This window comes from Mesocricetus auratus, unplaced genomic scaffold (assembly GCF_017639785.1).
Source record: "Mesocricetus auratus isolate SY011 unplaced genomic scaffold, BCM_Maur_2.0 Super-Scaffold_100009, whole genome shotgun sequence".
Taxonomy (NCBI): domain Eukaryota; kingdom Metazoa; phylum Chordata; class Mammalia; order Rodentia; family Cricetidae; genus Mesocricetus; species Mesocricetus auratus.
In genome coordinates this window covers 47,111,590-47,136,995 of record NW_024429193.1, presented here as the reverse complement: position 1 = coordinate 47,136,995, position 25,406 = coordinate 47,111,590, and the positions used below count along the sequence as shown (strand labels likewise).

Sequence of the window (25,406 nt, the reverse complement as noted above, 5' to 3'; positions counted from 1 at the left end):
GCCATCTTCCCAGTCCATGACATGGATTTTCACTTTGTCACCTTTGTGCCTGTTCTCAGCCCTAGATAACCCCATATGAATTGGTCCCTTTTCCATTGCTAACTATTGAGATTTTTACCTGGTCTTTGATTTAAAGCAAGCCACCTACATCTCGAAGTGTCCTCTCGTTTCCCAGTTGAACACACTTGTGTGTCCGTGAGGTCTTCACTTTCCCTTTTAGGGTGAGAGTTCCCAGAAGTGGGACCTTGTCTGTAGCATTTTTTTTACCCCTGGCAATCCAAACACAATGCAGTGCACAGTACATCTTACTTAGACAGAAGAAAATAAATCATTCATGATTTTTATTCATGTTTTGAGTGGGTTCTGGCCCAATTGGTTTCTTTTAAGAAATTTGAACTTAACCACTGAGTAGATGTGTTGAATCAATTGACCGTGTTATTTTCTTCGAGTAATAAATGGCTTCTCCATTCTTTTTTAAGGGTGCTATAACAGAAGCATTGTATAACTTATTTAAAATAATTTGTTTTTTATTTTCATTTCAACTATTTATCAGATGCATTATATCTGGCACTTTCAGCTACTGATAGCATTTTCATTATGAATTGTCATTCTATTTCAGTTCATAGTAGAGGGATTCTGATTTGTGTAGACTCTGTAGCCTAGATGCACAGAAAAAGATTTTCCTAAAGATTTACTTTGAAATATGGTAGAAGTTTATATTAGGCTTTGAGATGTTTAAGACAAATTACTTCTAAACAATTAGAAACAACAACCTGTTTCCCTCTGTGATACTGGCTGACACTGAGAACTGAGATGCACACTAACCCTTAATCGATGTAAAGCAGGCATGGTACCAAACAGTGTTCAAAGCTTCTTCAATGTTTCTCTTAACTGTGGAAAAAGTACGTGTAGTATTAAGTTTGTTTTTTCTGATAAGCTGAAAGAAAATGGGGGAGAGTAGAAACTGCTTTTTAGTCGGGCAAGCAGCTGTTCCTTTCATCTTTCTTCAGAAAGACGTGTCTCTCACTAATAACAACAATAATTGCTACTCTGAGACCGAGGTTTAGCATGGCGTCTTCTCAGTAGCACATCCGACTGCAAATAAACATGATGCTTGCACGCCTGAAGAACAATAGAGGGTAACGGATGTGGATAAATGTCTCCAGGAAACAGCAGTGTCTGGGTGGGAGTCAGGTCCACTCAGACAGCAGGCAGATCTCTCATTGGCACATTGATGTTTGGAAATGTAAAATGTTAAAGTCATCTTCCTTGTATTCTATATAATTATGTGCTGAGGAGTTTATGTGAGAACAAAAATAATAAAACCTCTCTTTAATCTGCCCTCTTAAAGGAACTTGTGGAGTACTACAAGCACCATTCTCTTAAAGAAGGGTTCAGGACCTTAGACACAACGCTACAGTTTCCCTACAAGGAGCCAGAACGTTCAGCTGGACAGACGGGTAATAGAGCAAGCAACAGCTGTGAGTATCGTAATTGAGAATACATTTTTTATTTCAATTTTTAGTCACTTGAGGGGATGGAAGCAAAATAACATTAAATATCTTCATTCTGAACTTTGAAATATAGCCAATTAATATGCTAATGAATTGAGCAGACACCTTTTTTTTCTGGAGCTAAGCAGAGTCATAAGGACTAAGAGGTTCATGAGTGTGTCGAGTTATCGGATTTTGTGCCAAATTAAAAATTATATCTGTGTTAAAATAACTATCAAAATGTAAGTGCTATTTCAATGTGTAAAGTTTTAAACTTTTCACTGGGTTTAATACTAGCCATTATCTCTTTAATTTATATGTAACATTTGTGGCTGTAATGCTATTTAAAGAATATTATATAACAGAGCTCTTCCAGTGTGCCTGGAATCCAAACTCTGTTGATGCTCCGATTTAATTCCAGCATTGAAAGGATTAACATATTTTGTCAGTCTTTTTAAACTATACATTGGTCACTTTCTTGAAGAACATGCATTGTACTATGAATGATCATAAAGGATGATGACACACAGACATACAGACATACAGTTGCATCACTGTTTCGTGAATCCAAGTCATAAACTTACTGTGCCTCACCATTTCATGTTGTGTAAACTTCCCAGACAGAGACACAACCTATGAAGAGAACACTGTAATGAAAAATGTAAAGAAAACACAGTTTTACTTCCTTGTTAAGAAACCTTAACAAGAAAGCAAATAAATAATAAAAACTACATAGGGGAGAAATGAAAACAAGTTTACTACTGTTAGAACCCTGAATGAAGCATGACTGGAAGTTCAAGATGTAGTTCTAAAAAGGGTTTGTGCAGTTTATTTTTCCCTAAAAGCTTTCACTAAAGGGATCCAGGCGCAGCTCAGGTTTTCAACATCAGGACAGTCCAAGCACTTCAGAATGATATGGAAGTCATTTGACACTTCAGAGTTATTCTCATAGTGGTCATTGACATATATTCAACCGCATGAAGTGAAACCAGCAAGAATGCACTTTGTCCTGAATGTTTAAATACCTATGCAATTGTATCCGTTTATCAATTTTATCTGTTTGTAGCTCAAACTTGCCCAGTTATCTGAGATTCTCACACAGGCCATACTTTTTACTCATTCAAAGTGGATGTTTAGCTTAAAAAGTGGTTTTGCTACAAATCTCTTTAAAATCCATCCAAGTTATGCCTTCTGACCTCTTTTTTTTTTCCAGTATAAATTTAGATAAGAAACGAGGTTGCTTCACAAGTCAGTTCCAGGTCCCTCTCCCATTCCCTCCCCTCCTCCCGTGCCCTCCCCCAACCCCCCCCGTTATCCCCTCATTCCCCCAGGGAGGGTGAGGCCCTCCATGGGGGTGTCCATAGTCTGTAATTTCATATAGGGCAGGGCCTAGACCCTTCCCCAAGAGTTCAGGGTGAGAGTGCACCTCACATTGTTCTATGGGAGTCCAAAGTCCGTGTGTATACTTGGGATGGGTACTGATCTGCTGCCCAAGGCTCAATAGATTCCCTAGGCCTCCTCACTGACACCCAAATTCAGGGGGTATTGATCAGTCCCATCTGACCTCTTTTTACATGGTACCTACCTCCCTTTTTATAAACATAAATTTAAACCCTTTCCTTTATGTCTACCTTTCCAGTGGATGGGCATATTACAAATTGCAGAAGAGGTCATCTGAGGGTGGAATAATTCCAGAGCCCTGTGGAGGAGTGAGGAACAAAATTTTCAGAACTGGAAAGGTCACTAATCTACTATGTCCATAGCTTTTCTTGTTTCTATGACCAAATAATAGCAAGAAGAGAAGCAACTTAAAGACAAGCTGATGTCCGCTTACAGTCTGAGAGGGTATGGTCCATCACAGAGGCAGGGAGAGGTGGTCAGTGATCCAAGGGAACCAGAGTAGTGCTGGGCCTCTCATGAGCCTACTAGTACCTTAACAGCAGTAAGAGAGTTGACATGAAGTGGAGCCAGACTATAAAAATCCAGGCCCACCTTCATGGAGTAACTTCCTCCAACAAGGCTCCCAAACAGTGCTGCTAACACTTCTTATACAACACACATTAGATTTCAAAGGGTTGGATACGTTTGCATTGATTTGAGGCTTCAGGAGTTTGTCTTGTTAACTTTATGTAAGCCTTGATTTAGGCGTATCCCTTAATGAAAACACCACATGTTTTGCTTCCTAGGGTGTGGGGAGAAAGAAATGCTATATATTCTCTACCCAATGGTTGCTTGGGGTGACTTCATTCTTCATCCCTGATTCCTAGCCTTGGTCATGGGACTGCATATCTAAACATAACTTCCACCAAACAGCATTGCCTCAAGATACATATTTAGACCAAGATCTCGTGTCTTTATTACTTCCAAAAAAAAAAAAAAGATGAAGGATGCAGAGCAAGTAAGGTAAAGTCCACTTATTGCTAGTGAAACTAACTAGCAGTGGTTGTAACTTGTAGTCACCTTGGAAAAGAAAGGTGTGTCCATTTTTGAAATATGTAAAGTATGGTAAAAGTTATGGAAGTTGGTGTATGCAGATGAAAAATACTTTGTAGAGAGGTACTGACTGGAATCAAACACAAGCCTGTAGTATTAGGTAGGGAACATTATATAGGTTAGAAAGCCATCTTGTACTGTCTCTCAACTGTCTACCAGGGTGTCAGGATAGTGCTACTTTTTTATTGTTGTTGTCCTTTTAATAGCTTGAAAAAGTGAAAGGAGAGGGAGAGCAGAGAGGAAAGAGAACTCAGGGGTAAGGCTGAACTGCAATGGAAGATATTGTATGGATTTGTACAAGAATCCCATAATTACCCAAAACAGCCCTAAGAAATCTGCCTTTGATTGCTTTGAATGTATATGTACACCTGTATATTTGAAGGACACTGAAATGATTTTTGACTATTGTACTCTACAATGCGTATTTGGTTATTTTCAGGCCTGTTCTCTTAGGAAAGTTATCCATTTTGAACCATCCAAAGAATGAGATTGGAATCTGTATCATGTTTTTTGAGAAATCACATCATAATTGTCATTATTTGTATGCATGAGAAGAGGTGTTAAAGGGTAATTCTGATGGATCATTATACTAACTGAAGTGCAGGATTTCCTAGTTTATGATCTCCAATCAAACCTTAAACATTTCCCCAATTAATAGTTATGGAGAATTAAGTCTATACCAGAATAGAGTTGTATTACTTTTTTAAAAATTACTGATAATATAAGGTGAAAGTCTCTCTCATGACAGCTTATAAAGTATAAAAGGAAAAATACCAACATCTTAGTCAAGTGATCCAAGTTAATAACACCAGAAATGTGCTATTAACCCAGACCACTTTGATGAAGTCCTCGCTCTGCAGTTGCATAATCTCAGTCTGACAACGTGGAAGCATCAGACAAACAGGAATTGAAAGGCATTTACAAAGAATCAGTCTGGGTTTGTAAAAATGTCAAAGTAATTAAGGGCAAAGTCTGATGATTCACTTCACATCAAAGGCAAACAAAAAGATGATACCTAGGCAGCATGGCTAGGATTCTGACTAGGTAGACAATGTATATATAGCAACATACAAACATTTTGTATGTGCTATCATTTATGTTACTGTAACGGGCACGAGTAGGTCAGTTAGTGAAGTTTGCATTTACTCTATAGATTAACTAGCTATGTTGTGTCAGCATCATTTTCTACTTCTGATAATTTTACTGTGGCTAGAACAATGAATATCTTTGTAGGAAAAACATACTGAAGTATTTGTCAGTAAAAATGGATTATGTCTTCAGTGTGTATTCAGATGACTCAAAAACAAGCATAGACTGGCAAAGCAAATATCATAAGATGTTAATATTTGGGTACTATGAATGAAGTATATAAGAATTTTCTTTTACATTTGACCAGGGATGAAAGAATTGTTTGTGTTTCTCTTGTCTCTTTCCTGAGTGAATTAGTTTAGAACTAAAATGGTTGATGTACAGATAACCCTATCTGCTGGCTATGTCCAAAGGAATCGCAGGAAGGTAGCAGGATCCTATTCTTCACTGGCTCCGGGTACAGAGGAACCTTGGAAATGTGTAGAGCACCTGTACACTCAGTAGTTCACAAGTAAAGCCTCGCTGTGATCTCATTACATCTGTTTATTTGTTCGTATATACAACAAATACTTAACACTTACCATGTGCCAATCCTTGTGCTAGATGCTGGAGTTACAGTAGTAAGTAAGACAATCTAGGAAATGGAAACACACAAAAGACAAATAAGATAATCATAAATTCAGTAAGCCTTCTGAAGCCAAAGAACATAACCTAATATGTTATTAGCAAGAAGGGCTTATTCAGCCTGTGGGAATAGCATGAGACTTTTTGAAAATGTCACTTAGGATAAACTTAACGTATGTATGAGAGTGGTATTATGTAGGGTGGTGTGCTCTAACAATTCCACACTGAAGTAGCTTTGTAAAGGTGCTAAACTGCAGAACACTTCATATGACATTCGTGCCACTTATATTCTTTCTTATTCCTGAAATAAGCTGACAATTTCATTAGTTATATTGCAATACAGTAAGGGATAATATTCATTTAAGCTCCCTAAATATACACTGAAAATAGTTTGGCTTTCTGCCCTTCTAATTCAACATGATTGTATTCACTCACTCTCCTGTTATGATTGCTTTATTTTATGCTCAATCTTTTGTCATCTTTTCACTGGTCATTTTGTGTTGATACCTAATTTTATTTTGATAACCTTAATATTAGTTTTATTTTCATATTAGTTTTCTAGGCCTGCAATATAAATTACTACACAATGACTTTAAGAGATCCATAATGCCTACAAGGACCTCTCATTTTTTTAAAAGTAAGGTCACATTCCTCAAGATCAGACTGGAAATATCTTTATATAGGGGATAGGGAGACTGTTAGATCCATGGTAATCTCATAATATTGATTTTAACTATTCTCTAAAATTTGTGAGCCTAATTTCCATTTTTTGCTTCAATTAGTAATAAAGGAACTTTGCATTATTGGTGCTGATAGGCCAAATGATGCAGATGGGCATACTGGGAGAAATGGGCTTCAAATCAGTGCAGTACTTTCAGTGGATTACAGCTTTGCCACTATGAAATGGATCCTTCTCTCAAGAGGAAGCACTGTGAACCAAGACATGTTCTCAAGCATCACTGTGGAGCCATTTGTCTTAAGTACTGTTGTAATACAAGAAAAGCAACATGTGAGAGAAAGATGCCATGAGACGTGGTTCAAGCAGAGGGGTTCTTTCTTAGGGAAAGGGATCACAAAAAGTGGGAAGGGGAGGGAGAGACCGGCCTCCAGAGACAGGAGTAGCAGGAGAGAGGAGAGAGAAGAGAAGGTGGGGAGAAAGGGAGAGAGAAGGAGAGAGAGAATGGGACAGAGAGAGAGGTGGGCAGGGCCCTTTTAAAACGCAGTGATTTTAGTGGCAGCAGCTGGGAGCATATCCTGTCAGAACCCCAAGGACAGGCCAGTACAGATGCCCACATACTAACAAGTACTGTGTAGAATGTGTGAACCAGAGAATCCTGTCTGATATTCAATAATTTGTCAATTAACAGAACATGGCATTATATACATTAAGCTAGCCCCTCCAATGAAGTATTCTGTATGCCTCCAGCCCTGTAAATCAAAACCAAACCCAAAACAAACAAACAAACAAAAAAATCAGCAACAGAAAGCACTATGAAGTGTTTCCCCTGTCAAGCATGTCTCCACAGAATGATGCAAATTTGGTATACTCCTTTACAATAGTGGTTTTAAACTTTCCTAATGCTGTGACTCATTGAGACAGTTTCTCATGTGGTAACCCCTCAACCATAAAATTATTTAGTTTCCACTTCATAGCTGTACTTTTGCTACTGTTATGAATTGTAAATACCTGATATGCAGGTCTGACATTCAACCCCCAAAAAGGTTTTGTCTTGATCTACAGGTTAAGAACCTTTGCCTTAGAGGGAAGTATTTGTCTAGACTTCCCTAGTTTATCTCACACTCAACACCGACTCTTGGTTTTTTGTTTTGTTTTGTTTTTTGTTGTTGTTTTTGGGGGGGTTTGTTTGGTTGGTTTTTTGTGTGTGTGTGTTTTTTTTTTCGAGACAGGATTTCTCTATATTGTTTTGGAGGCTGTCCTGGAACTCGGTCTGTAAACCAGGCTGTCCTGGAACTCACAGAGATCTGCCTGCCTCTGACTCCTAAGTTGACTCTTGGTTTTTAAATCTGATACTATGAGCCTTAAAAGAGTCAGTAGGCGTGAAGCACTTAGAGGACTGTCTGGCACGTGGGCAGCATTAGATGCTTTGCCTCTTGCAATCATTACTACTGTTCCTGACACCACTTCCATATGTCCTACGCTGTTGCCCAGTGTGAAATTTTGTGTTAGCCTCATTTAGCAAGTGTTAAAACAGTGGTAAAGTCCTCTACTTTCCCTTGGTACTTTGGTCTTCATCGCTGGACTTCAGCTCAGCTATTTCACTGTGTACCCTATGGGATAATTTAATTGTAACATTCTCCTGACATTTGCTTAATTTCCCCCTTCACATGAATATGATATCCACAGATGATTCAGTTCTCAGGCAACTGGTCGACCAAAGCCATACATCATTATGATTAGAGCATGCTAGCCTCCCCTTTTTATTTACACATTTCAAGAGCTTCATTGGCTACTCTAAGACATTTTCTGAGGGTGATGGCTCCAAAAATTAGTAATCACTTCTGGGATCCCATAAGAATATGGCTTACACACTTAAATTCTACAAATTTAGATAACCTCATTCAATGCTATCTTTTCAATATTTCATAGCTCAAAAAAGCAACACTTAACATTCTTAGCAGTTCTTATCTTAGCAATGTCCAATCGTAGAAGTCTTCTTTCTAAATTGAAAATTGACCTTAATTCAGCTCATTCGTATAATCATCCCATTTTGAATACATTGCACATATGTGATAGCCCTGATTCAAGACTTTGTCAAGCCATTCTTGCCTAGAAAATACGCACATTTATCTAAATTGAGAAAATTTTTCAATTTTCTTTCTAAAAATTCCTTCATGATTCTATCTGTGCAAGTCAATCCTGAGAGCTTTCTTGAGGGCTTGATGTATTCCACTGGTACATTGCTTAAGCTACAAGTTCTAAGTTTGCACATGACAACAAAAAAGAACTCTGCAACTCTCTTCTTTCCCGTCAGCATTCAGAACTACCATCATCCAGGGTTTCTGTTTGTTCCTTTTTCTTTCATTCATTTTTGCACATTCAGTATTTATCTGTTTGCAGCTCACTCTGTAGTACACACACCTCTTGGGTGTTACACAATACCACCTGATGCCATAACAATGAGTATGCATGCTGGAGAACTGTCCCAGGATCCAGCAACCTCAGACTTGCCAGCCTTATCAGCTCTGCAGGGAGCTTTGTGAACAAATGCTTGATTACATTATTAGTCTTTGATTGAACTCTAAGGTGACTTCATAACTACCACATAAATCATTCACCTTATATCTTGAACAAAATTAAGTGTTTTCCTTATATTAACAATAAATATGGCTTAGTTTAGCTACTACAGCTATTTTTCCAACTATGACAAGTGCTTAAAACATATAAATATATGTGTATTTCTCCCACTGTACTATGATAACCTCAGAACATGCTATAAAGTTATCTGTGTATTTAAAACAAATATTACAACCTTTTCATCAAGTAACCTTTCTCTACTGTATATCTTTCTCTTACTTTCTTTTAAGTATTTATTTTACCACTTACCACATGAGTAACTATCAAATATCTAAGCGTCCTGAACTACTGTTCTATGAATACACTCCAATTTGTCAGAATTTTGCACAATAGATTTTGGTATCATTTGACTTGTTTTCCCCTTTCCCCAGTGCAAAAGTCCTTCTTCACTGGAAATGGTGTGTGTGCATGTAATCTTAGCACTTAATTAACCAAGGCAGGAAGACTACCACCATAAATTTGAGGACAGCCTGGCCTATATTACCAATTTCATGCTAGCTAGAACTATTTAGTAGGCATATTTAAAAACAAATAAACAAAACCAAAGAACAAAAATAATCCAACAAAAAATAGCAACAAATACTATTTCCAGTTAATTTCCCCTATCTTTTATCCCCTTATGTCCTTAAAGGGTTCTGCAGACTTGAATTAACCTAAGAACTTATTTTATCTCTCTGTAGTTATTATATGCTGTCCAATATCTCCCTCCCTGGATTATCCATCCTGTCCTCATGGAGACCCTGGTCCAGAACAAGCACTATCTGAATTACTGGGTATATGGAGCAGAGAATGAACAGATAAACGTCTGCCCTTGTGGAGTTTATGTGCTGGTAGGAAAGGCAGACAATGGGTTGGAAAATAATTATATAGTGTTAGAAATTGAGAAGCGCCTTGGACAAAAGCACATAACAAGACAATGATGTCCCATGTGCTAGGGAATGGTTTAGAGTTTTAACTGGGCTAGTTGGATGTTGAGAAAACTTAGAGGTCCCTTAGCTATGAAAGAGAAAGATGGATTAGCAGTTCTTATTCTACCAGTTGACCAGGCTGACACCAACCACTTAAGCTTTCCTTTCTAACAAGGCCATTCCTATCACCTTCATTATAAATTATGAGTTCCTATAAATATCCTCACACCTTGTATGTCTGTAGAACAGCTAAAACCTAATACTTTAGTCACTGAGTGTATAGACTGTGCTGACTTAAGAGTTACTGAAAACAATGGGAGTTTAAGGCATTATGTTCTCTCTGCTTACTAAATTACCTTCACAATGTAATCAGCATCAGCCACTTGTTTTTAAGTTGCATGTTGTTCCTGCGATAAACTCTGTTTTCTTTCTCATTACATGGGACCATGATTTGTGTGCATGGATTTATAGAACTCCAGGGTAGGCTTCAATGTAAAGATCACATTTGTGTAAAAGCACTCAGGAATGTAAGAGAGGGAACAGATGGTACACAGGAAGAACTCATGTGACCTAAACAATGCCACCAGAGCAGGAGCAAGAGAAAGACTATCAGGAAACAAGGTACAAGAAGTAGGTGAGGCCAGACCCTATGAAGTCCTCCAGTACTTTAAATTTGACTTTGCAAGAAAACGGGAAGCCTTGGAGGACTTAAAACGAAAGAGAAAGATAATCTGACTTTATGTTTTTAAAGTGTGGTTCTAGTTTCTCTGATGAGACAGCACAAGAAGGCCAGACTAGGTAAACAAAGGAAGATGAAGACACATTAAGAGGTTCATCTCACATCCAGCTGAAAGCAGTATTGTTTTGTTTTGTTTTAGGGAATATGGATTTAGGATCCAATCCATAGTCCCAGAAAATGTATACACATAAATAATCTGAATCCCCAAGGTGATGTCTACTGTCCTATGTTCTATAACATCTGGGAAGACTTTGTGCTTCTTTTCTTGTTGATGACTCGATGTCTACATGGTGGAGCATGAGTACCATGCAACTATTCAGTTCTCCCACACATAACTTTTCTTTGTTCGATATTTACATTTTATGTTTACAGAGATTTCTTCACTTAGATATCAGCATTCAATTAAATGAGAATTACCCTTATTTTTCCAATAGTAAGACCTAAAATATATAACCAACTAAGCAAGAGGCTTTTGATTTGTATTCTTTGAGGGAGGTAACGAAACAGATATTTGGTAATACGCCACTGGATATTACTGGATGTCTACACAACAATGTCTGTGTTCTAAAATCAGGGTAAGGATAACAAATTTAAATTAAGCATTCATTATATTCTCAGCATGTTTTCTGCTGTCAGGCCATCTGTACACAGTCTTGGCACAAAAAGTCAAACTTGCAGGACAGTTCATCAAAGCCTCTGACTCAGGAATTCAGGGCTTCAGGAACCCCTCTCTGCCACTGCTGGACGCTATCACACATCACTGTCTTAATAAATGCACTGGACCAGTGCTTTCTAAAATTTTCCTGTTATGTAAATTAATGTGACTCTATGTGCTGGTTAAAACTAAAAGTGTTAAATGATGTCACAAGTACCAGAGAATAATTAACAAACACTTAAGGAAAAGGTCTATAAAATAGGTAATGGATAATTGGGTGTTAGTTCAAAAATTAGTCCATGACTTGATAACTCAAACCCTAAAAGAAAGGTGTTGATTGAATTTTGTTTCTAATTTCAGTGTTACTATAAATTGAACTTACTTTGGCTTGCACATGAACATTTGTAGCTCGGTCAAGGCAGACTACAATGCTACGAAGTGATTCTTAGTTACCTTGATAGCAAAAGTATAAGGTATAGGAAATAAACTCATTTAATATTAAAAAGATCCTCCTTTTAACCTGTTCTTTTTTGTTCTTTTTCCTTTAATTAAAATAGTTCTGTGTTTTGTGCCTTCATCTTCCCAGTCGAGATTCACCACCATATGATATCTGCTAGGAAATATCCACTCAGTTATTATGATTATATGCAAGTATTCCATTCCTGTTTTATTTAAGAGATATCTTTGGCTTCTGCTAGAGAATGCTAGCACTTCAGTCTTTATTTTTTGAACTTGAGAAAGTATTATACTCTTCATCTTTTGTAATTGCAAGCATTATGCCACTAAACTGTGAATCATTCACTTAATGAAAACGCTCCACGAGTGGTATCTCAGAAACAGGTGTCATACATATGTCAAACAACCCTCCTCTTGGGTCTGACCAAGGAAGCTTGTCCTCTGTACCGATGTGAAGTTGAAAATGATTGAAGAAAGAAAGAAATGGGGCCTCAATTGAATCATGCACCTAACTGATGACCATGCTACTGAAAAGGAACTCATTATTGCCTATTGTGTATATGTTCATTTCTATGAGTGGCAGAGAGACTGCTATAGGAGCTCCCCGAATAAGGAAGTCTGAGCAGGGAGGATGCCTGTGATGAACTGACCGGGAAGTGAGAGTCCAGGAGTTGATAGCCATCAACACCCACCCCCATTTGGACGTCACTTCTCCTAGGTCCTTCCTAATCCTGCTCCAGTACGTGCGCCCACCAATGATTCCTACGCTGAAGTGTCGTAATAATGTCTGATGGGACAAATTTTCTTAAGGAACTTTTCATCTGTGCATGTGTGTAGAGATAGATGTGTATCTTTCTAGTGTGGAGGAAAACATTATATAATTTAAATCACTCTAGAGAATCCATTATCTAGATGCCCCAACTCTGACATTACTCACATCTGGAGTTGAACACATATTTTCCTAGCTTAGCATGTTATCTTCAGTAGGTGCCAGAACATTCAAATGCTGATTTTATAGCACAAAGAGTCAAGGAGCCAGAGGCAGAGAAAATTGACATATAGGAAGAGTGGCAACAATAAATCATGCTATAGTGCACAGAAGTGGAAATCATCCCTACCAACCCTTAAATGCTTGGCTGAGAGATATATATGCAGTGGCAGAAGAAACTGATTAACCTTTTACTTTAAAGGGATTCCTCAGGCAAACGGTATGGTTCATGCCATGAAACGTGTAGTGTTTAATAGCCATTCAGCATCTCAGAAGAGTTAGTTATTGTAGGAATGCCGCTGTTAGGTTGCAGTCCTCAGAAAGCCTGGGGAGTAAAGCCAGAGTATATTTCACTTTCTTTCCTTTATGTCTTGTCACATTTTTCTTGGAAGTGTTACAGAACAGCTGAGTAAGTGGAAGATGAGCTAAGACAATGGGAAGGGGAGACATACAGAACTACGTAATCAAACACCCAGCTAAGATGCTTGTCTCGTGGGTGGAGGCTGTTGAATAGGACCAGGGCCTGTCCTATGGGAGATGCAGAACTGGTCTCTGCCTTCCAGTACCCACATCTCAGTGGAGCTACCTATGTAGATGTTGAACAGCAGGACCTGGATGTGCTGTGACATGGCTGAACACCAACTGGGTGACTAGGAGAGGGCAAGAAAGGGCAGATATCATCTGAGTTGGTTATCATGGATCTTGGGAAGGGTTTGATGTAGGCTTTTGAATTAGGGAGCCCAGGGAAAGGAGAAATGTTCTAGAATTAAACCAAAGTCCGCAGTTGAAAATGTAGCTGAAGGCCATGGGGCAATAGGAAGCTGGTCTAGGGAAAAGAATTAATGTGTGAACTTTCTAAAATGTTTTGTTCAAAAAGGGGGAGAAACCAACTTAATGAATTGTCATGTGATTCCACCCAAGAGTTTTCAACCTCATAATTTTGCAAATTGCTCAAAAAAATCAACATTTGGGATGAGTAGTTGGGAGGCAATGTTTACAAAAGAAAACAAGTTGAAAGCATGAAGCAAGTTGGAGACTGCGGCTATAGAATGGTGTTTGCACCTCCATTGGGATAGCTGAGTTGAGATGTCTGGAAGGAATAACGAACCTGATATCACAAAGGCAGAAGGTACTTGATGTAAAGGTTGGGTAGGAAGACTCTAATAGTGTTTGGTTTTGCAAGGCTGCCACAGAACTGGAGTCATGGAAAGTAAAAGAAAAAAAAAAGGTATGTTTGTTAGATTTGTTTCTTAGGATTTCTACTGATATGATAAAACATCATGACCAAAAGCGACTTGAGGAAGAAAGGGTTTACTTCATCTTACTGTTTGTAGTCTTTCATCACTGAGGGAGGTCAGGGCAGGAACCTGGAGGCAGGAACTGGTACAGAGGTCATGGAGGAACACTGTTTACTCCTGGCTTGTATATAGCACTCAGGACCATCATTCTGGGTAACACCACCACAGTGAGCTGGTCCATCTCAGAGCAATCAGTAACCAAGAAAATGTACCACTGGCCTGCCCACAGGCCAGTCTGGTAGAGGCATTTTCTTTCATGGGGTTCCTTTTTCTAAACTGACCTTTTCTATGTCAAGTTATAGAAAACTAGCCAGCACCAGCAGGGTTACCACAAGAAAGATGGTAAGTTTAGTTTTCGACAAGTAAAATCTGAGATGATGGTGTTCTTCAAGATACTGTCATTGAAAATGTTTGAAATCACAGGATGGAGCTAAGACAGCCAAGGTCTGTCTAAGAACCTATTATATTAATCGGGGCAGTAAATGAGCATGACAAAGCCAGCAGAAAAGCTGAAGCTAATTATCCAGAATAATGGCAATTTAGCTGCAGTATATAATTTATTTTATCTGTACTTCTATATATGTATGTATGTTTGTCTGTTTATATTTACATATGCATGGGGGAGCCTAAAGAAGCCAGAAGATGATGTCAGGTCCCCTAGAAACTGGAACTATTGGAAGTGGGGCGCTACTCAATGCGACTGTCAGGAACTAAACATGGATTCTTTGTGTAAACAAAAAGTGCTCTTAGACATTTTGTTGTCTCTCCAGCATTCGAGAATTATGCTATTTTAGATCTAATTTAAGAAGTTTTGAATTCTAGCTACTGTATTGTAATGCAAATAATTTCAAGGTACTTAAGATTAGATAAGAAAAAGGGGTAACCCACTACAGTGCTGTTGACACAGACTCACATTCCTTGGTAAAACATTACCTATATTCAGACATTTTAGATTTTCTGATTGTAGACAAGTTATCTGTCTAATTTATCTACCTGCTGTTGAAGTTATTTAAATGGCATTTAATTGTATTGTCATTGATTTCTCATTTCTTCCCTTTTGAGATAAGTTATCTCTTGCAATATTTCACTCTTAGCTCTTAGCTTATATTACCTTCATTAGAATTTTTGAGAAATGTAGTCCTTTTTTTTTTTAAATAGAATTAGACCAAGTAAAGAATCAAATAGAAAACAGTCCAAGGGAAAAAAAATCTCATTTCCTGTAAAGGCGTAGAACATAGCTTCTAATTTAAGTTCTCACAGACATGCGATAGGAATCTAGGAATCTTGACACCACATGTTTTGTCATTAGTGAGGTTAGTTATGCTAGAAATGTCATGCTCCCTTCTCCCTGGCAGTGGGTACATGAAGACCTCAAGAGAGTGAAAACTGGGGTTGGGGAGATTGCTCAGGGGATTAGAGCACTTGCTATGTAAGCACAAGCTCATTTTTCTATCTTCCTTGAGATAATAGTTTCCCTTTTTTTTTATTTTCCAGTTTAAATTTAGATAAGAAACAAGGTTGCTTCACAAGTCAGTTCCAGGTCCCTCTCCCTTTCCCTCCCCTCCTCCCGTGCCCTCCCCCCACCCCCCCCCCCCCCCGTTATCCCCTCATTCCCCCAGGGAGGGTGAGGCCCTCCATGGGGGTGTCCATAGTCTGTCATTTCATATAGGGCAGGGCCTAGACCCTTCCCCAAGAGTTCAGGGTGAGAGTGCACCTCACATTGTTCTATGGGAGTCCAAAGTCCGTGTGTATACTTGGGATGGGTACTGATCTGCTGCCCAAGGCTCAATAGATTACCTAGGCCTCCTCACTGACACCCAGATTCAGGGGTTCCCTTTTAATGGACCAAGATGACCATGTTCACATGTCAGAAAGCAAGAAAGAATAAAGTACTGAAAGGAAGGATCCTAGAAGCTGCTTCATGATATTTTTGCTTTCATAGTTTCCATCAGAACCTCACCATACAGTTTGACCAAAATGTAAGAGAGGTAGGGAAATGAACTCTTCCTGTTGACTAAACATGGTTGAGTTCAGTTGTCTACTAGATGGATGAAAGGGAGAATAAATACTGGGATAAAGTTTATAAGCCAGGTATTCCTTGCCTGTTGTCATGGCACCATGGAAATATCAGGTTAAATATTAGAGGTATGTGAGCCACAGCGCTCACTGAAAAGAGCCATATGTAAATCCTAATCTCAAATGCAAAAGAAAGAGAGTATCAATGTGTTCCTCTTAGTTACCGTAATAACTTAAATTGTCGATATACTCAATTTAACGAGAAACAGTAACTAACACTTCAGGACCACTTATAATGAGTATAATCAACTATTATTGATGCCATATAGTGGAAAAAATGAGTGCACAATTTCTAGTATCTTTGTTGTACCCCTCTACAACTTGTCTTCCAACGTAAGATTCAGTGTTTTTTTTTTTTCCTAATTGTGTTTTTCCCTATTGAAACTAAACTACAATATGCATGCTTGGTTTGGAGTAAGGGAGATTCTTAGCATATTGTTTGAGTTTAACTTAACAAATGTCTTGGATTTTTCCATGGTTTCTTTATGTTTTGTTAACACAACCCTATAGGTTCTTATCTGTACTGTTTTTGTAAGCTCTTACTTATTCATATTGTTTTTTATTAGAGACATATTTATACCAATAAATTTTCCTTCCTGTTGTTGTAACTAATGGAAATCCGGCCATCTTTGGATGGATGGGGCTCTGGTGGCAACCTGGAGTGGGTTTGCTGTTTGCCTATAAAATGATAGACAGCTCTGAATTGCAGAACTAATGTCAATCAAAATGTAAAAATCTGGCATGTTTCTCATTTAGAAATGGTGAAAGGAGAACAGTGGGTAAGAAACACAGCTTGATATTCCAACATGGATGTGATAATTTTCTTGTGATTGCAAACAACAAAGTCATTGTACTGAGAGATTTTTGTGCCAACTCTTAAATGCTCTTTTGCTTCTTTTTCTTTCCCTCTCTAAGCCCCTCCTCTGTTGTGTGGCTTTTCTTTTGTAACTCCTCCAGACTACAGCTTTGTTCCCCCTTCTTCTACTCCTTTCTGGTCAGGTACTGCTTTCTGCTTTTATATGTCTCTACCGCTCACTTCTATGGCTTCTGTGCGTGGCTTCCCATGTAAATACATCTCAAACACAATTCCTTGAGTTCCATTACCACCATGTACTTCACTCTTCTCAGCCATAGAGTCATTGTTTGCCATGGCATTCCACGTGTGTGTGTGTGTGTGTGTGTGTGTTAGTCATAAGTGTCAATATGACATTTTGTATTCCATCATATGTCAGTGCAGAGAGGTTGGAAATGGGTCAGGGGATAGAAATTTAAAATGAGATGAAGTGCTCTGAAAAATCATTCATCTTCTCTGGGAGCTAAAAGTCATAGTGGAGAAAAATCAGGGATTGTTCATTTCCATGAAGAAAATAAAAAGAGCCCCAAATCTCAACTTCCTCTCCAAATGGAAGAATAAGATTCAGTATGCATTTCTTAAAATGATGACCATTGTCCACCATTTCTATACCTCTTCACCTGGTATCCAGGCATTTTGATCTGAATTTCTGTCGTTACCTGGAGAGTTAAAAGACTATTTATATGGCACTGGGGCTAGATAAAGTACGATTCCTTGTGGGTTTTTTAAAAATTAACCTGTGAGTCCCAATAGAACATAGAATTCTGAAATAGACCTTAGAAGTCAGCTAGTACAAACCTTTCATTTTATAGATGAGAAAAATGTGGCCTAGAGGAGTTGAGAGGCCTGTGCAAGGTCACACAGTTAAGTCTACAATTGGGTTTCTCCATCACTGGGGTGTTTTTATGTGCACTGACTTTAAGAACAGTGCCTGGGCAATGGGACCATTTTCAGTAAGGAAACCATTAAAGTGGTTTGTGTCCTGAATGGTAAAATAAAATGACCTATTTTTACTCCCTTTACAGTTCTGAAATCTACAGTATTGCCTTTCGTTTATCTTATGATGGACACCTGGAGACTTAAGAAAAGGCTGTCACTATAAAGCCATGAATGATAGGCCTGAGGTCCCTGTTGGCAAGTGGTTGGACTGTTCCAGGGTAGCATGGGTCATTATGAGCTACCTGCGCACTGGGAACTGTTATACTACAGATGGATGGTGTTTCCATTTGTTGCTTTTTCTTACACTTAAGTTCCTTTACCATTTAAGATTTATAAAGTCCCACTGATCTCTGGTGAGCGATTCTTGGAATCTCTACACATACACTTTATGACCCCCAGAGCAACAGGTGGGAAAGTTACTAAAAAGTCTGTTATAAAGCACTAGAGAACAGCAAACACACAAGGCCTGAATGGAGTTTCCTTTTCAGACGGGCTGGCTTCTCTCCTGCTAACAGGGATATAAAAAAGAAAGAGAGGAAAAGAAAAGAAAGAAAACTGAAACTGGGAGATGACCCCATTCTGCCCGGATTTTGATTAGACATTTGTGTTTCCATGAAAAGAAGATGGTTTTGTGTTCTTTCAGTGAGAACTGTTTCACATCTTCACATACATGAAATTGTACATGAAACAGTAATTGAGTTCATCCCTAGATGGGTTAAACATAAAATGCTTGACTGGGGGCAGGGGGTGCCACTTAACTTAGAAGTGATGTTGTTGATTTGACAGACTTTCATCAGAACCCAGAATTCAGTGACTCTTAGTTTAGCCAAAGAAGTTACCAGATTAAAACTACAAAAGCTTCACCCCAGAGGTTCTCATGAGAATCAGAATACAGTGCCATCATCTGTAAGCTTATGTTAAAGTTATCTCGATTTTAATCACATATTCTTTTAAGTTGTTGGTTAGGTTGGCTTTGGTTTTACAGCAGCTTTTATTGAGTGTCAAAAGCAGAACAGTGGTTATTTAACTGTCTGGAATGAACTCGATCACATCTGATTGGATTGAAACAGCGACTGTGCTGCTTTCAAACTCCGCTGTCATTATCACTAATCTGTAATGAAGTCACGGCTCTGCATTTGATCACACCAATAGCAGTGGTCTGATTAGGCTCTGATGGCTGGCTGCAACCAAGTGCACACTGACTCAGACTCTGCATTGTTTCTTTACAGTGCTAAGCCCCAAGGTACTGGGCATTGCCATCGCTCGGTATGACTTCTGTGCAAGAGACATGCGGGAGCTCTCCTTATTGAAAGGGGACATGGTGAAGATTTACACAAAGATGAGTGCAAATGGCTGGTGGAGAGGAGAAGTAAATGGCAGGGTGAGTTGTCCCCGTGAATGTGTTGCTTCTTCATGAATTAAAGCTGAACAGTCACTGGCAAGCTATCACGTGGCAGACGGCTCTCCAGAGCCTGGCTGCCAGAGGCTGAGGAATGCATTGCATTATTATTTAAAATGAGTTGGGAAATAATGTATAGGCCAAGAGTTGACTGGCAAGTAGGAAGAATTGAGGAGTTACTTCAGGGTTTTCCAGAAGCTAAGTGTCAAGGAATGGGGGTTATTTATTTGGTACACCAAGCATTTCTAAAAGCTCCTGCTCTCACTTGGAAAGAATGGGATAGAGTACCTCTGCAATACATCTTGTCCTGCAACAGAGGAGGGAATCATGGTGCTAAGCCCCATATTGCCCTAATTTGTATTTGTTTGTGCGCCAGTGGATTAGAACCCGTTTAAGTTTATCTTATTCCTTAGTTGCTATCACGGTCTCTATGAGGCCTAGTCTAGCTGTTAAGCCAATCCTCCTCACCTACAGTGGGCATAAAACCTTGGCATAATTAGAGTTTTAGAAAAATGAGGGATACTCTGTAGAATCCCTTGAAGCAACAGAGGTGTTAACATGTTGGTTGCTTTTATTTCATAGGTGGGCTGGTTTCCGTCCACATATGTGGAAGAGGATGAGTAAAGTTGAGTCCAGCATTGCACACTGCACCAAAATCTCAAAGAAGGGATAACCAGAAGCCTACACTGCATTATGGCTTCAAGGACATGTTTAGAAAGCGGCAATTCTGACTGTCCGACACCTCCCTTCTCTGTCTCTCTTTTTTCTTCTTCTAAGTCTTAATGTTGGGATTTCTAAAGACGCTGGTCCTGACAGATTAATGGCTTGCCTAGAACAGTGCAAGAAACAGCCTGCCAGCCTGTCATTGTCAGGGACCTGGGCAAAACCAAAAGTTTTTTTTCCCCAAAGAGCCCTGCAAACACATCGGATCAGGGTTCCCTTACTTCCTTGGGTCAGGCACCATGGATGCCAGCCATTAGGAAATGTTTCAAGCATATTTACTTTGTTCTTACAGTTTTTGATGATACAAAGAGACAGACGCTTAATTTTGCTTTTTCCCCGGCATGAAGAAAAAGTAGAATTCTGCCATCTGGGAAAGATCCAGCATTTCTTGTCTTAAATTGTTCAACAGGTGACTCATTGCTTGGCAAACACTTTCATCCCCAGATGTTACTCACGATCAAATAAAAGTGGCTCATGCTCAGGTTTGCACCATAAGTGATAAATTACAGAGGGGGTTTTAATTATTTATTTGATGTCCTGATTGTATTTCCACACTTCTTTATAAAGAAGAAAAAGAAAAGCACATGAAAGGGAGTGTCTTCGTATTAACGCCTCACGACTTTCATGATTTCATAGGGTGTTTTGGAAATGTCATGCTTAACAAAGGAACCTTGGCTGGGCAAACCAAGCTTAGTTGCCAGGAATCCCAGTGAGGTAGAGGTGTTTACAGAGAGAGATCAAGGACTGCAATCCATAGGACATCATTGTATAGCAGTAATACTATTAACACAAACCTTTTACTCCCACATCCCAGAAAGATCCAGGGCATACTTGCTGATGTCCACTCTTTATTTTTTAATAGTAACACAAAGGATCCTTATTGAGGATTTGGGAAGGAACGTACATTGTTTCTAGTACAGAAGAAAAGGCACCAGTGTTCTCCAGGTGCCTCTGTTTCCCCTTCTGAAGCCATTCTAGCTATGTCTTAATCAGCACTATGATCCATTTTGCAGCATATTTCTTTCACCAAACCTTCACTGTGTTCTATAAGGAGTCTACGTATCTTCCTCCTGAGAAGCATGGAGTCCCTAGTTGAGGCAGTCAGGTTAAAAATGCTAATTTGACCCTTCCATGGTGGACTCTTTCTTTCACAGCAGTATCTGTGCTCTGACAAGATTCAGAAAGTGTTCCTGATTGGAGGAAATCGAAGATATTTTTATCTTGATGTAATCTAGAAGCTTCTTGCATCAGATTTTTAGGTCACCCCTGACATGAAAGGGCTGTGACAGCCTGGCCTCTCCCAGCTCGCATGAGTGCCAGAACTTGTTCAGTGGATACATCTCCCTCCAAGAGACCTCTGGTGGCTAGGACATCTCATTTAAATAGACTCAAGACCTTTACCTCAGAGTTATGTAAACTGTGATTGTGTTTGAGAACAATTAAGCTTTTGTATATGTGTAAATGGTCATGAAAATGTGTTTTATAAAATGTATGTACAGTCAACTTGTGCTGGCAAGGTCTACTCTTGGAATGGATTCCTACCCAGAAAGTCTTATCTGTGTCTCGGTGATGTTTCGTCTGTTACTGTCAGCAAGTGTTGCTATGGAGAGTACAGCTTCCCACAGATTGAAACTCTCCTGTGTACAGTATTGTAGCATTATTGTTTATTTCAGTCAATAGACTCCCTGCCTCACAAGTGGTATGTGGTCTTCCTGTTGCATTTCATTGGCCTCAGAGTTTCATAGCAGAAGGTAGAAGAGCCTCTTTTCATGGCATTACCAATGGCAACTTTGTCTACATTTAGTACTTTGTATTGGAGATTTTAAATGCCACAATCTGTGTAGATTTCTAATGCCAAAGACAGAAGTAAATGTTTTCCATGGACTTTGTCTTGCTTGTCTGTAGCCCTTGTGTAATATGGTGAATTGGAATGGTATTTTGCATTGTAATATTTTGTAAATATGTCAATAAAATAGTTACTACTTGCATTAAGAGGATTTCTCTTTTTATTTGTTTTCTTTTCTTCTGCATTCTGTGCAAATAATCTACACTTTCTTTTTTCTTATCTATTTTTTAATTTTTATTTTTAAATTTAAATTAGAAACAAGGTTGCTTCGCATGTCAATCCCAGGTCCCTCTCCTATTCCCTCCCTCCTCTCATGCCCTCCCACCAACCCCCCAATACCCTCTTACTTCCCCTGGGAGGGTGAGGCCCTCCATGGGGGTATCCATAGTCTGACATTTCATCCAGGGCAGGGCCTAGACCCTCCCCCCAAGAATCCAGGTGAGAGTGCATCTGTCTCTTGTGCAACTGTATCTGGGACCCTAGCTCATGTAAAACTTTATCAGAGTTATTTTTTCCAGATAGGGTTTGTCCATGCAGCCCTGGCTTCTCTGAAACTAGCCTTGTAGGCCAGGTTGGTCTTGAACTCACAGAGATCCTTGACTCTGCCTGCTGAGTGCCACCACACCCGGATCAGAGTGACAGTTCTTGCCCCTTTTGCTGCCAGAATGCTGTTGATGAGTTTGACTATCAGTAGACCCTGACCCAACTCCTGAATCTGATCAAGAACTGGTTATGGAGTTTGTTAGTGATCCACATGAACTCTTCTCAGAGAGGGAAAGAGAATTTATCATAAGATCTCTAGTTTTGGTTCAGTGACTCTTCTGACACTGAAGCTTTTCATTAAGGCTTGACACCGTTTCATTCTTTCCTATGACCTATCATGTTTTCTAAGATATAGCAAACAAATGGCTAGGGATTAAGCTTATACCCAGCCTAGTTGTCTCTTCTACTTAACCAGCTGAGTAAGGTGGTAAAAGTTGCTCACACGGCTCATCCTTCTGTCTCCCATGTTACAATGGCATGATGGCAGCACCTGGCTGCAGAGAACTGGATAAGGTAATATGTGTAAAATGCTTAGGGAATTGTCTGGCAGACATGCAGTAAATTAAAGAGATTTTGTTTTTAAATTGAAATTTGGCTATCATTTTAAATATGCACACAAAGCCAAGTGTTACAAATTTAAATTGTTAGCTTAGATAAGGAAATAAAAGTTCTCTTTGAATGTGTTTTTAGCTTTTGGAAGAAACATCTTGAGTTAATTTCACACCAGAAATGCCTTAAAAATTATGCACAAGTAGAGTGCAAATCAAATGCTCTACTAGAGCATGGTGTATCAGTTATCTACTGCTCTATAACAAATTACCCCAAAACTTACAGCTGAGGACAACATTTATGATTGTACCATTTCTATGAGTCAGGAACCAGGGAGTGGATTAACTGATTATTTTTAGATTTCCCATGAGGCTTCAATTGAGGTGTTAGCCAGAGTTACAGTTACTTCCTAGCCCAGCAAGGGGAAATGTGTCCCCAAACTACACTGTGTAGACTTCAAAAGGCTGCCTCATGACCTGGCAGCTTACTTCTCTCAAAATAAGCATCCAAGAGGGAAGTAAGTGTGAGAGCATGTCAGACAATAACACCTGTTCTTACATCATTCTCAGAAGTGACATCCCATCACTTCTACATTAGGTTCGTAGATCCAGCTTCCTCTCAGGGAAGGGATTGCACAAAGACAAATACAGACCTAAGGATTCTTAGAGACCTTCCTGGTGGCAGTCTGCAGTAAACTGGTGAGCTGAAATGTCCTGAAGTCCAATAGGACATCTGGTAGAAAGATGTGGATATTGGGAGGGGGGCAGAATCTGTATTTTAGGTCTTAGTAAAAAGCAACCCTTGAAGTCTCCTTACATCTGTATTTACTGAATAGCACACCTACCCAATACCAGTTTCTAGAGAGGGACAAGAATCAATGTGGATAGGGAGATCTTCCAGGAGGATTTGTACCGTTCGTTCTTTCTCATTTAGGAAATTCCCTTCCTGAGGTCTGGAATGTAGGAAAAGTTACCCAGTGTGTAAGATGTGAACTCTGCATCATATTTATGGAAAGGAAAATAAAAACATTAACTGGGAATGCTCAGGAAGGGACCATTAACAAATTAAAACTCATTCACTCTGCAAAAAATTCAGAGTTGATGTGGAGCTAGGCCTGTGACATCAGCACTGCTACCCTTCCTCAAACTTCTGGATTCCCAGAGCCATCACAGTCGCTATAGTAACTCTTTATCTACAAGTTCTAGAGGCTAAAGTCTGAGCTTCAGAAGCCAGCAGAGCAGAGCCATCATCCCACTGAAGGAAGGTGTATGAGCATGAGCACAGCCTGTTCCTAGAGGCTCAGGTCTACAGTTTCTGGGCTTGTGCAGCACAGATCTAATCTATACTGTGTGTGTGTGTGTGTGTGTGTGTGTGTGTGTGTGTGTGTGTGTGTGTGTGTGTGGCATGAGTGTGTTCATATCCTCTCTTCTTACACAGGTATAAAGTCACATTGACTTAGAGTCCCATGCTACTCCATTATGACTCATCATAACGAACTGTGCAAAAGCATGCCACATTCTGAGAACCCAGAAGTTAGGTTGGACATATGAATTTGGAGGGTGGAACACAATTCAATTTATATTTGTTCCCTTCCTTTTTTCAGATTATTAGAGAAATTCTTTTTAATACACATATTTTAACAGATACTGAATGGACCCAGCATGCTTGGGAAAAGGGAAGTGAGCCTAAGAGGGATTTAACTTATCGTCAGAATGCATGGAGCACCTGTCAGTCTGTCTCAATCCCACTGTAATAAAGACTGAGAGCTGCTGGGTAAAACCAGTTCTCCTGGAGACAGTACTGTTCCACCTATGTTTTTGCCAGCTTCTCGGGCCAGCATTACCCCCAGAGAATTACTCGGTTTTCTCCCGCTATGTGTCAGAGTCACATATCCTCTTGGCAGCAGGGGAAAACTCCTAGGTCTTTGTGTGAGTGAGCTCATTAGGAGCAAGCACCCCATTTAAATGAATTAATGAAACACTCCTAAATTCTGTGCAAATTAGGCCTGCATAATATGTTGAAGGGAGGGAAAGTGTGCTGTGGTTCTACAGAAAGGTGGGTGATGCCTTCAGCATTTATTACACTTAATGATTAGATATTGTTGCTTAGTGGTTTGAAGGGGGAAATTTGCATTAATAATATCTGAAGCAAAGAATATAAACTGGTGTTGAAAAGATGTTTCTTTTACCTTTATTCAGCTTACCTGGTCTACTCATTACCTGATACAGGTTTTGCTTTTCTATCTTGTTTTTAAGGTCCTACCTGAAATGGGATGTTGAGTGGATATCAATGAGGGCCAGTCAGAAGAGGAAGGTGACTGATAAACCCTCAATTAATAACCATGGAATGATATATGTGACTATTTAACATCAGTTCAAAACTGTTGAGCCAAAATGCCCAAAAGAAAATCTAGTGTTTC

The 25,406-nt window shown here is 39.2% G+C and overlaps 1 protein-coding gene across 2 annotated transcripts in view; it reads left to right on the top strand.

Annotated features, from left to right (window-relative positions):
• Vav3 (vav guanine nucleotide exchange factor 3) overlaps positions 1-22,041 on the top strand; it is a 319,658-nt gene extending 297,617 nt beyond the window's left edge. The window contains exons 25-28 of one of the 2 annotated variants that reach the window (XM_040752019.1): positions 1,352-1,481; positions 17,051-17,134; positions 19,157-19,308; positions 19,909-22,041. In XM_040752019.1, the coding sequence (XP_040607953.1) occupies positions 1,352-1,481; positions 17,051-17,134; positions 19,157-19,308; positions 19,909-19,950 (408 nt within the window). In that variant the 3' untranslated portion in view covers positions 19,951-22,041. The remainder of the gene's footprint in view (positions 1-1,351; positions 1,482-17,050; positions 17,135-19,156; positions 19,309-19,908) is intronic. The other variant, XM_005076659.4, reaches the window with a different exon arrangement.
• The last annotated feature ends 3,365 nt before the right edge of the window (positions 22,042-25,406 follow it).